Source organism: Ostrea edulis, chromosome 7 (assembly GCF_947568905.1).
Source record: "Ostrea edulis chromosome 7, xbOstEdul1.1, whole genome shotgun sequence".
NCBI lineage: Eukaryota > Metazoa > Mollusca > Bivalvia > Ostreida > Ostreidae > Ostrea > Ostrea edulis.
In genome coordinates, this window is record NC_079170.1 from 60,227,595 (window position 1) to 60,240,621 (window position 13,027).

At 37.9% G+C, this 13,027-nt stretch overlaps 1 protein-coding gene across 1 annotated transcript; it reads right to left on the reverse strand.

The window, feature by feature from the left end:
- Positions 1 to 2,400: 2,400 nt before the first annotated feature.
- On the reverse strand, positions 2,401 to 5,673 carry LOC125657245 (cystatin-A-like). Its single transcript, XM_048887931.2, has 3 exons — positions 5,379 to 5,673; positions 5,070 to 5,186; positions 2,401 to 2,572 (listed from the first exon to the last, which is right to left on the reverse strand). Exons 1-3 carry the CDS (start codon positions 5,502 to 5,504, stop codon positions 2,453 to 2,455), a joined length of 363 nt encoding a protein of 120 aa, XP_048743888.1. The 5' UTR covers positions 5,505 to 5,673; the 3' UTR covers positions 2,401 to 2,452.
- Positions 5,674 to 13,027: the final 7,354 nt, after the last annotated feature.

Genomic DNA, 13,027 nt, shown 5'->3' on the forward strand with positions numbered 1-13,027 from the left:
CGCCTTTTGTTGCTTCATTTGTATTTTACTTTCATAAAAAAGCAGAATGAAAACAGTTCTAATTTGTATCGAATTTGACAAGTATAGAGAGTATAGTAAATTTTTGGATTTAAAACAGCTGGTATAAAGTGATCTGTGTAAGAAGTAAATTCCTCGTTCTCGGAAATTGTGGAGAATAACCAGTCGGTATCAAATTTTGGTTGAAAATTTTACCGTTTAATAGGGACTGGGCTCATCCCTAAGGGGATATTTTCAAAATACAGCAGATTCGAATCTTGGGGAGAGGAGGTCATCCATTACGGAACATTTGCCTATCATAATTGTTCATTTGAAGTTCAATAGAATTGTTGAAATCATTTGAATGTTATATGCAATATATATATATATATATATATATATATATATATATATATATACATATATATATATATATAAATTGACGATCAGATGGAATTCAATCACATAACATTTATTTCTCTACAGGCTGTTTCGTAAGGGGATGGTTTCCCCTCACTCGTCGGGAGAAAAATGACATCTAACGAAAAACATCCGCGTGGCTGAGAATATGTTACACAGAAACATACTGGATAGTTGCTAAGCATGATTACACACAGGATTGAGTAAATAGAAATTTATGGGAATGACGGCAAGTGCTGACAAGTTCTGAACGCTTATTCAATGAAGATTTTTCGGGATGACATATTATAAAGAATTTCTCTAGAATACAAAGGTTGCACTTTTTTGAAAGTCGTTATTACTATGTCAAAACGAACCGTGGGTCAAGAAAGAAGCCAAAGAAAATCTATTCGCTATTACCATGGGCTCATACGATGGCGCTGAGTGTTGTGAATTAGTCGGCATCTACCTGCTGTCAGTGATCAAAGCCGAGTTCGGTAGTCTATTAAACGTAGGACTATACAGAGACGACGGACTAGGCGTTACGAAATGCAGCGCACAAGTCACAGAGAAGATAAAACAACATCTGTGCAAGATATTTGAGGATCATGGTCTCCGTATCACTATAGATGCCAACAAGAAGGTGGTCAACTATTTGGACGTAACGTTGAACTTACATACAAGTAAACATTCCCCGTATTTGAAACCCGGCAACATTCCGCGTTACGTACACTCCGGCAGTAACCACCCGCCTTCCATACTTAAAGCTATACCATCAGGCATCAATCACCGATTGTCATCATTTTCATCGGACAAAGAGGAATTCGTCAAAGCCGCCGGCATATACCAAAAAGCACTTGATGAAAGCGGCTATAAATACAAGCTAACATACGACGAATCAGCCAAAACTAAACAGAACAGCAGAAGAAATCGTTCCCGTAACATCACATGGTTTAACCCCCCATATGATAGTAACGTAAAACAAACTTGGGTAAACAGTTTCTCAAAATTATAGATGAGTGTTTCCCGATAGGCCATGTTCTACGCCGGATTATCAACAGAAACACTATTAAAATATCATACAGTTGTATGCCATCCATGCAAAATGTAATTGACTCGCATAACGCTTCAATCAAACAAGTGCGCCAGACCGGAGATACATGTAACAGGTGTAATTGCCGAAACAAAGATCAATGCCCGCTCAACGGTGAATGTCGCGCCCACGGAATTGTGTATTTAGCTAGAGTCAGAGCCGATAATGGACAAGAAGAGAGCTACGTGGGACTAGCAGACACCGAGTTCAAATTAAGATACGCCAACCACACTCATTCATTCCGTAATTCCACGAAAAAGAATCCCACCGAGCTCAGCAAATTCATATGGACATTGAAAGACAAAAATATTGACTACAAAATCAAGTGGGAAATTTTAGGAAAAACATCATCATACTCAAACATTTCAAAAAAGTGCAACCTTTGTATTCTAGAGAAATTCTTTATAATATGTCATCCCGAAAAATCTTCATTGAATAAGCGTTCAGAACTTGTCAGCACTTGCCGTCATTCCCATAAATTTCTATTTACTCAATCCTGTGTGTAATCATGCTTAGCAACTATCCAGTATGTTTCTGTGTAACATATTCTCAGCCACGCGGATGTTTTTCGTTAGATGTCATTTTTCTCCCGACGAGTGAGGGGAAACCATCCCCTTACAAAACAGCCTGTAGAGAAATAAATGTTATGTGATTGAACTCCATCTGATCGTCAATTTATGTAGCTCCGTGAGGCCACGTCGAGCACTCTAGAAGATTATATCGGAGATTTATCCCACTATATATATATATTATATGACCTTCACAAGTTATAAATTTTTCATGTACGTAAAAGCACATATAAACACCTTGATTCAGTGTCAACACTCAACAAACCGTCTGTTTACATTGCCTTTACATATTACATTATTAAATATCTTTCTTTTCAAAGTATGACTTTAAGAAACTACCAGTTCTTTGTTGTTGTTATTTTATGTCTTCAATTAACATGTTATTTGCATATTCTTAGAAATATTCGATTGAGTCCTCCCTAGACTTTTGCAACTGGACACCGAAAACAGAAGCGACGTCATCCAGATCCTTGTAAATTCTTACATGAATGAATCTCATATGTCCTGTTTCAATCTGAAATGTATAAAAGGAAGAATCCTAATAGTAGTATTTAGCAATGGAAGCAAATCGATTTTCATAATGCTATTTTACTAAACACTATATGACTACATGTATATGATCCTGTAAAAATCAGAAAGAAATAACTCATCTATCTTATGAATTTCCTGTAATATATGGGAATTTTTAAATGTGTGTCTAAAATATTAGAAGTGAAGATTAAAATGTGTGTGCATCCGTTTTTCTATGACATCAGAAAATGAGTCATGTTACCCTATTTCTTTGAAATACAGCCAAATTTCAAAATATTATTCACATATTAAATGTATCAGTAATAGATAACAGATGTATAACTGTTATCTATTACTGATGCATTTAATATGTGAATAATATTTTGAAATTTGGCTGTATTTCAAAGAAATAGGGAAACATGACACATTTATCAAGACACCATTATCACATACATACACGTCATTGGTATCAGCATAATTTTATTCCCATCCACCCCATCCAAAAACAACCAACAAAAAAGACATGAAATACCATATTTCTGATGAAAATTGCAACAAACAAGATACATTACGCCATTTTATAGTATCCTTACTATTTAATAATATGCCATAAGAACAATTGATTCTTAATGAAAAATGAAGATGGCCATCAGTAAAAATCTCATAAAGCCTATAAAGACTATAAAATTAAGAGTTGGGCAAATACGGACCCCCTGGACATACATTTACCAGAGATGGGATCAAGTGCTTAGGAGGAGTAAGTATCCCCTATTAACCGGTCACGCACGCTATAGGGCCTCTATCTTGATCAGGGAAACTGAGTCATCCGTAGTCAAAATCAGTACATGTAATCGACGGCCTAGCAATTGGTATGAAACACGTTATCATAATGATCATAGCATTTGCGAAATACTGATGTCAAACAAGAATGTTGAAACCCCTCCAACATCAACTTATTTTTAGTAGCTTGTCTCCATCAACAAAATCATACGCAGAACATACTTTCACGTATCGAATCAGTTGAGAGACATTGACGCCGTATGCATGTGATAATGGAACATTGCTAATAAATATGGGAAGTTGAATATGGAGAGCTGAAATCACCCGATTGGTGATTAAGTTGAGTTGTTGGTTTGCTTTTCACACCTATCGCAATAAAATATCTAAATGTGAAACAGATATTGAAGACTGTGGTTTCTTTTATTTCGAGTTCATTTGGATATATCAAATCAACAAATGAATGAAAATGATCATTGCTAATAGATAAAACGTCGTCACCAATATATCCACAATATTAAGATAAATTTTAGAAGATAGTGGTATTCCTCCGTCTTATTTAGGAAGGTTATATAATAGTTCTACTTTGGATGTAAAATTGGTATTAAAAAAACTGCCAATACCGCACATATTCTTATTTCTTTTACAGAACAAATTTCTTTTAATGTTGTAACTTAATGTATTACAATGTCAAAATTCATGTCATAAGGAATATTCTGGGTAAATAAGCATCAAAATTCAGTGCAGCAGCACTCAATTTCTATGATTTCTTTTCCTGAACAAATTCATTTTGCTAAAATATCAAATCAGAAACCAATAGCAATGAATGTCGTAATTCTTCAAGATATTTTGAAAATGTTTGAAAGTATATTAAAATTGTCGTGTCTGTTCTTCCCACGCTTGCATCGTTGCAATGAAATGTTCTCAAAAACTTTTATTTCGATATATTCCTTTTCCTCATTATACAAGATTTAGATTTGCTTTCAGCAATTTTAAAAGCTGTGTGTAATCATTCATAAATTTTCAGAGACATAAATGCACATCTATAGGAAATGAAACTTTCAATGATTTATTAATGAAATGGTAATTTATTCTGACAATTATTTACTCCAAGGTTACTGACTAAACATTTAAATTAGATATGGTTTTCAGTACAGATTTTTCAAGTTGAAAGAAAAATACTAGATAATTACATTATTTTTTAAAACAAAGAGCAGATAATACTGTCTTTGATTATCCATTAAGTACTCTCTTCTATCAAAATTTACAATATGTATGAAAGATGACGATTATGAACAGTGATCAATCACATAACTCCTATAAGCAATACAAACTAGACAGTTGGGCAAACACCGACCCCTGGATATACCAGAGGTGAGATCAGGTGCCTAGGAGGAGTAAGCATCCAATGTCGACCGGTCACACCCGCCGTGAGCTCTATATCTTGACCAGGAATGTTATATACATGCAGCCATGTAGTACATACATGCATGTAATGCATGGAAATATAGCCTTTGGGGGTTGCGTGACTTCTACCAGGATTGCTATTTTAGAATTATGCACAAAACAAAGCATACCGATAATTCATTTTCTTAACCGTAAGCCAAATCATTAAAACGGGATAACAATGAAACCCTTTTAAATTGGATAAGTCCAATTTTAAGCAACCCAAATATTTTTTTTAATCAAAGAATACATGGAATATGTTCCATTATTTTATTTACCTTGATGAAATAGTTCATGCCGGCTACAACTTGTTGTCTGTAGGAATGAGCATTCAGTAGCAAATCCTGTCCTCCGGCATATCCCGGGGGGAGCTTTCGTAAGATGTCACCACGCATCTGTAATGAGATTCAACTAATCAGTAAAGTATTAAACAAATTACACAAATCTAATGGATTATTGAAATTCTATGTCTGATATTCAAAATATGTTCTACTAATTAAAAAGTCTATCTTTCTCTTCTCGTATTATTCATACCGAAATGTTGTTTCTAGAAACAATTTCAGAGTTTATGAAAATGTCCTACTTACCGAATCAACAAGCTCTTGGATCTCTGGAGTGGCGGGTTTGGTTTTACCGAGTCCTCCGAGGGGAACATTCTCGCCAATAACAGCTACACATACCAGACTGAGAGTAACTACTGCAATATATTTCATGGTTAAAGGAATTGTAACGGGAAAACCCCCGCTGCACTATATATTGAGTCAAAAAAGTAGATAGATTGACAATCACTGTCCAGCTGGCCCTATGATTAATCAGTATAATGTTCTGAAATTGATCATAATGATCACAAATGTCCTTCAGCTTTAGTCGTACAGCAGTGCGTAATTAGTTTTTAATCATGTTTTGCGCAGATACATATCATAATGAAATTTGATTAATTTCCCTTTCAGGGTTACATACTGTACTTCAGCGTTTTCCCATATGGTTCGTGTACCACGTTTCATTCAAACAACAAGTCTCACTTAATCCTTGTCATAGTTATACATATTATTCATTTGTACAAGTTAGAATCTGTGGCACTTTTATATCATGAATGGGACGGCAACCTACAAAGAAGCAATACACATATCAATGATTTTTTTTTCGATTTCGCTGTAATTGTACTTGATAATCAGGTGTACAGAAAAATACCAAGAAGTCCATAGGTCACAATGCTCACCTGAGTCACGTCGCTCCTAATGAGATAAGATTGAACAGTACTGACAGGTACCTCGCTTCTCATGAGATAAAATTAATTACTACATACAAATGCCTCGCTCCTAATGAAATAAGATTGATTACTACATACGGGTACCTCGCTACTACTGAGATAAGATTGAACGTTACACATGGCTAACTTGCTACAAATGGGATAAGATTGAACACTACATACGGGTACCTCACTACTAATGAGATAGGATTAAACACTACATACGGGTACCTCGCTACTAGCGAGATAAGATTAAACACTACATACGGGTACCTCACTGCTGATTAGATCAGATTTAAAGCTTTTACACCTTGCCCATAATGAAATAAGTAATGTTATATTGACTAAACAGTAGCGCAATCCTGTTATTAGAAAATTATATACACTACATACATGTATGTGTGTTAAATTACCATTTGAAAGATCCTAAAAGTACCACGAAAACAGATTCCATGAATCTCTACTACATGTACATTCCAAGTCAGACCACTAATGGGTCGTAACTCATTCAAAGTTACAGAAAGATTCTTGAATATTATTTGGTCAAATCGCTAAGAATTCTTTTTTTTTTTTCTTTCTTTTTTTTCTTTTCTTTTTTTTTTTTTTGCATATTTTCCTTCAAAAAATTTACAACCCAAATAATTTATAGTCCAGCTTTGAATTCTCATCGATGTGTATAATTTGTTATATCATATTTTTACAAATTGTATTTAAACATGCTTTAACAGCTTGCATAGGAACGCCTGTATTTAGTGAAGGCGGGTGGCACTCGGTATTCAAAGACTTCCATATTAACATATCGGCCGAGTTGTGTGGACTCAGCAGTCGTGATATGTATCTTTTAGGTGAAAAGTCATTCCCAGGCCTCATTTTCACGGAACAATATCATATTAACTTTCGTTCATTAAGGGATGCAACAGCCTGGTACATATGTTACAGAATGTCCCGTGTAGTTTCATTTAAAACAATTTTGTGACGTTATTCTTTTCATATGTTCGTGCGTGCGTGTGTGTGTGCGTTTGTACATGCGTGTGTGCGTGCGCTTGCATATATATATATATATATATATATATATATATATATATATATAAATACATTTGCTGTAACCCAAATCAAGACCTCACTTTTCCTGAATCCGGAAAACTGAGTGTTTTTTGTTGAAATTTTGAAAACAGTCACCTATGATTCCATCCTCGATACGATCCGAAACATTAAATGTACACACGTCAACTCTTTTCAATGCGTATAGGTATACAAAAGATTCAATGATGGGCTTTTTAACAATGTTATCCCTTAAAACATCCCATCTACTTCAATTGGTCGGTTTGGCCGCTTTGGCCAGTACCGTCTTATGGCAATTGACATTCATTGTTTTGTCTTCAGTAAGATACAAAACTCAAATGGTCATTGTATTAGATACGGGATGATAAACCATCTTCATCTTGAATTCCTTATACATATGTATGTATATAAATGTCGGGTCCCAGTACCTCATTGATAGAGTTATTCACTTTGCAGTGTAGAGTTCGTGAAGTCGAGCCTTCCTCGTGCCATGGCCACATCAAACCAAAGATGTAAACATTTGTGGTGATTGCTCCTTCACCAAACGCTTTGCATTTAGAAGTGAGAATCAAGGGTCTTTCGGATATGCCCATTGCCTACATCGCTCACCTGAGTCACCTTGGCCCATATCTGAAGACTTTCCATATATATTTGCATGTAAAACCTTAGTCCCTATTATGGCCCCAACCTACCCCTAGAGGCCACGATTTTTGCAAACTTGAATCTACACTACGTCAGAAAGCTTTCATGTAAATGTCAACTTCTTTGGCCCATTTGTATGTAAAACTTTGACCCCCCTCCCTTTGTGACCCCATCCTACCCCCGGGGCCATAATTTGAACAAACTTGAATCTGCACTATGTCAGAAAGCTTTCATGTAAAAATCAGCTTTTCTGACACAGCGGTTCTTGAGAAGATTTTCCCTATATATTTGTATGCAAAACTTTGATCCACCCTTGTGGCCCCATCCTACCCCCAGGGGCCATCATTTGAACAAACTTGAATCTGCACTATGTCAGAAAGCTTTCATGTAAATATCAGCTTTTCTGGCTCAGTGCTTCTTGAGAAGAAGATTTTTAAAGATTTTCCCTACATATTTGTATGTAAAACTTTGATCCCTGCTTGTGGCCCCATCCTACCCCCGGGGGCCATCATTTGAACAAACTTGAATCTGCACTATGTCAGAAAGCTTTCATGTAAAAATCAGCTTTTCTGGCACAGCGGTTCTTGAGAAGATTTTTAAAGATTTTCCCTATATATTTGTATGCAAAACTTTGATCTACCCTTGTGACACCATGTGACTCCCCCCCCCCCCCCCCCCCCCCCGGGGGGGGGGAGGGGCATGATTTGAACAAACTTGAATCTGCACTATGTCAGGAAGCTTTCATGTAAATCGCAGCTTTTCTGGCTCAGTGGTTCTTGAGAAGAAGATTTTTAAAGAGTTTTCCTATATATTTGTATGTAAAACTTTGATCCCCTATTGTGGCCCCATCCAACCACCGGGGGCCATGATTTGAACAAACTTGAATCTGCGCTATGTCAGAAAGCTTTCATGTAAATATCAGCTTTTCTGGCTCAGTGGTTCTTGAGAAGAAGATTTTTGAAGATGTTTTCCTATATATTTGTATGTAAAACTTTGATCCCCTATTGTGGCACTATGTTAGGAAGGTTTCGTTTGAATTTCAGCTCTTCTGGCCCAGTGGTTCTTGAGAAGAAGATTTTTAAATGACCGCACCCTATTTTTGCATTTTTGTTATTAATTCCCCTTCGAAAGGAACATGATCCTTCATTTGAACAAACTTGAAAGCCCTTTACCCAACGATGCTTTTGGCCAAGTTTGGTTGAAATTGGCCCAGGCGTTCTGGAGAAGAAGTCGAAAATGTAAAAGGTTTACAGACAGACGGACAGACGACGGATAACAGGCGATCAGAATAGCTCCCTTGAGCTTTCAGCTCGGGTGAGCTAAAAACGGAGATTCCATGTCGCGTCAGGCGTTGACACGTTAAAAGGCCAAGAATACAACTCGAATATATAAATATATATATATATATATATATATATATATATATATATATATATAATCAAGATTATTTGATACATATCAAATAGTCCACAATATAATTAAGATTGGCTAATACAGTTCGTACCGTTTACGAAATAAACCTAACGGGGAACGAATTAACTTTTCATTCTGCTCAAACCTTGGATTCAACACATTGTTAAAAAATCCATTGCCATCGAGCTAATTCATTAACATCGTGCAATCGTATACGCAGCCAAACAATCCTTTACCAGCGCAGCAACAGGATGAAGCCAAAAAAAAAGGGGGGGGGGGCAGATAGAAGCAATACCGATCGACTGGTTTTTGTTTTGTTTTGTCCATGGTGAAGATAACGAACTGTGACCTATCTAATTCATATAAGCAATACAGTAAAACATCTCTTCCAACAATGGAATCGTCACCACTGTCGGCGATGGGTTGCCTTACTTTGGCCTGAGTTCGGCGTTTTCTCGGCCGCTTAGCGGGGAGCCTCAGCCTCAGCGATTTTTATCGTGCCACCTGTGACTCGGACCCGCTGTTTAATTTGACGGCCTGTTACAACTGCGATGGGTAATGTGGACCTTTCTATCCTGGATCCCCACGGGACTTGAGTCCGAGACTTGGAGGGCAAGGCAGTGAAGCACGGCAACGTTATGGTCACCCCCCCCTTAAATGCAGGAGGTACCTATTCAGCCGGTGATGGAGGTTTAATCCCAGTCGAACACTACTCTCTCTCAAGGTCAAACTGAATAGAATCGTCACCACTGTCGGCGATGGGTTTCCAAATTTTGGCCTGTGCTCAGCCGCTTTGCGGGGAGTGATTTTTATCGTGCCACCACACACGGACCTTTCTAATCCGGATCTCCACGGGACTGGAGGTCGAGACAAGGACGGCATACCAACGAGGGAGTGAAGCACGACAACGCTGGCCCTCCCCTGAAGGCAGGAGGTACCTATTCAGGCGGCGATAATCGTCTAATCCCTGACGAAGACTACCATCCCTTCTCAAGGTCAACATGGTGAGTCGCTGCATTTATTTGATATTCATTAATATTCACTTAGTTCAAATTCTACCGGCTGTGATAAAGCACTCGCACAACATAGCCCGTAGGGCCATACCATACTCAGACTTAGTTTCTGTATGTATCTTCTGGCAGCCGCCATATGTAAATTCATATCCTGGTCATGTCCTACACCACCTAATATACCTAGCATCGCCGGTGCTCTATTATTATGTATCCCTATGGCAAACCTATGGCACAATTTTGATTGTATCTATTTGGCCAAAATGTCATTCCTTGGTTAACGTAGGTTTCATGACCTTTCAATAGGCATGGCTAGCGAGTCGGTCAAGCAAAGGGCACCAGCTAGTCCGATCATGTTACAAATTCCAAGGCTTGCTTACTCTTAATTCGTCCCATTCTGTAATCAGTTCATTATGTCGCGTTACTTTGTATTTATTCATTTACATGTCATACACGGGTGAACCTGGATAACGTTCAGATATACCTGATTGTGCCAAAATGACGGCACTGCATAGACCAGGGGCTCGGACGTCAACCTACCACGAGGTTCAATTTGCAATGTGGCCAACCACTACATTATCTCGTTAGGTTTACTTGCTAGGCATTATTGGGCCCAAGTTTCAGGGTAGGCATTGCTATTCACGGCCACAGGGGTTCACGGGTTTTACTACAGCACGATCACAATTATAGGTACCAAGGACCTCACCGGTCAATTTATGCAGAGTTATTAACTTCATAGTACTTATCTATTATTAACATCCCTATGCAATTACGTGGTATTCTTGCTAGTTCAGCAATTTGCCTCTTTTTAATTGATGTAGTTTATGATGATTCCGACAACGTACGTGACGTGGGGCGCTATATGCTATTTCGTACACACGTTTCAGGTTTGTGCTAGAACCAGCATCACAGTGTACGAGTCGCGGTATATTCTCACCTTGTCGTTCTTTGGATATTTAGCACTTTCCATAGCACAGAGACCCTAGTTCCATATCATTAGTTGCATTTAATTGCAGTTTTTGTTTCCGGAATTGTCCATAATCTCAATTTCAGTTCGGACTTGCAGATTGTGATCGGTTCGTTGTTGTTTATTCTCAATGTCAAGCCTAACCAAAAGTTATTGTTTGGTTAACTTTAAGTCAATCACCCTCCATTCCATTTTTATGTAAATAATTGACTGGTTTTGTCTGAGATGTATTCGGCGTTGATTTTTTTCTTTTCTTTCCATAATTCATTCAATAGGCATTTATTGGAGTTTGGATGGTTCCAGCAGTCGAGAAACCACGTCAGGAAGTGTCATGTTTTGCTATCCACTTTTTCAACAATTGTTCTACGCTTTATAACCTTTACGTCTTAAACCGGGAATCTCGAGACGCTCGTCTGTGCTGTTTAGGAATTCCTCCGAGGAGGCGTGGTTTGAGGGTAGAGGCTTAGGGGTGTTAATGGGCTGGGTAATTTTCGTATTTTGGCTCGAGTAATCAGTCTTAATTTAATTCTTAGCTGAGTTTGGGTTAATTCTCACTGGCTCTGGAACGTTTGGATTAGTTTGACGAATGTATGAGGAATTTCCGGTCTAAAAAGTTTGATCCATTACAGTTTATTGTTTTATCTTAGGAATCGTCGAAAATGGTATTTAGCAACGTGCCATTTTGCTATCATTACCTTGGTTTTTACGGAAGTATTTGGGACTTGTAGTTAGTTCTTTTTTGACGGAATTCAGACTTCAAAATTACTCTAGAATTTTCTGCTGAAACTCTTTAGAATCAATCGGAATCCTTTAGAGGTATTCCAGTTTCAGTTATGGGACGTAATTTTCCTTCAGTAGGACTGGGAGATGGTTTGCTAAATTGGTGTTAGGAAATTTTGTCAAATTTTTGCTTTCCATCATAGGAGTTATTCAAGAGCTGACAAGTCTTACGGTCCGCCTGAACTGCGACCACTTTGTTGTTAATCTTACGTCACCTTTGAGATTACACATTTTGAAATGGTCATTTCAGAATTCAATCTAATTTTGGTCAGGAATCCTGAAGTTTTACCTATTCCCTCGAAAAATGCAGGGAATTCAAATAATTTACAACTTCATAATCACTATTAAAATGTGTCAATTTGGTGATACCAGTGACATCTTGGTTAAGTCACCATTGCTTGAGAATACGCAAGGGGGTTCGAAGGGGGTAACATAGAGATAAACGCTCTCTCATTGTGCCTGGATGAGTGTGCACGTCGCCCACCCCGCAGAATTACATGACCTTATTAATTTATTACCTTCGAGGTTACACTTTTTGCAATGATCAACTTCAAATTCAATCTAATTACTGGTCGGAAATCCTGAAAGTTTTAGATATTACCACGAAAATTATAGGAAATTCAGGTAATCTTCAAGTTGAGAGCGATTACCGAAATGTGTCAATTTGGTGATAACTTGGTCTTAGTAACCATTGCTTGAGAGTGCACAGGGGGTTCGAAGAGGGGAGAGTAGAGATAAATACTCTCCCCTCGCGCCTGCGGACCCTGGGCGACGGGCCCACTGTTTAAGTGCCTCCAATTTCAAGTATGCATGAAAAAACAAACATACAAAAAAAAAAAGTATCAATTTTTGTGGGGGACATTGTTCCAATGTCTTTGGCGGACTGGGGAGTGCGTTGGGGTAGTTGATCACTAATTCTGCGCCAAAACCGGCTCTCCTCCCACCTACTACTAAAGCAGAGGGCAGGTATTTCACGTGTACCCTCCAGACGACCAATAAACTAGGTCAAGGGTTAGTGGATATTCATAGAAAATACTAATTTCTTGCATAAGTTGCTAAAGTTTAATTCGTGGGGCTCTCAGCTAGTTCATAGTTGGGTCCACATCCACCTCC

What these genes read in the sequence shown, in the direction of transcription:
- LOC125657245 (XM_048887931.2), bottom strand. Translation starts at nt 5,504, where the DNA reads ATGAAATATATTGCAGTAGTTACTCTCAGTCTGGTATGTGTAGCTGTT. An exon ending in TCCAAGAGCTTGTTGATTCG is followed by an intron (nt 5,187 to 5,378) that starts GTAAGTAGGACA and finishes ATCTCATTACAG; the next exon opens with ATGCGTGGTGACATCTTACG. An exon ending in GCATGAACTATTTCATCAAG is followed by an intron (nt 2,573 to 5,069) that starts GTAAATAAAATA and finishes TATACATTTCAG; the next exon opens with ATTGAAACAGGACATATGAG.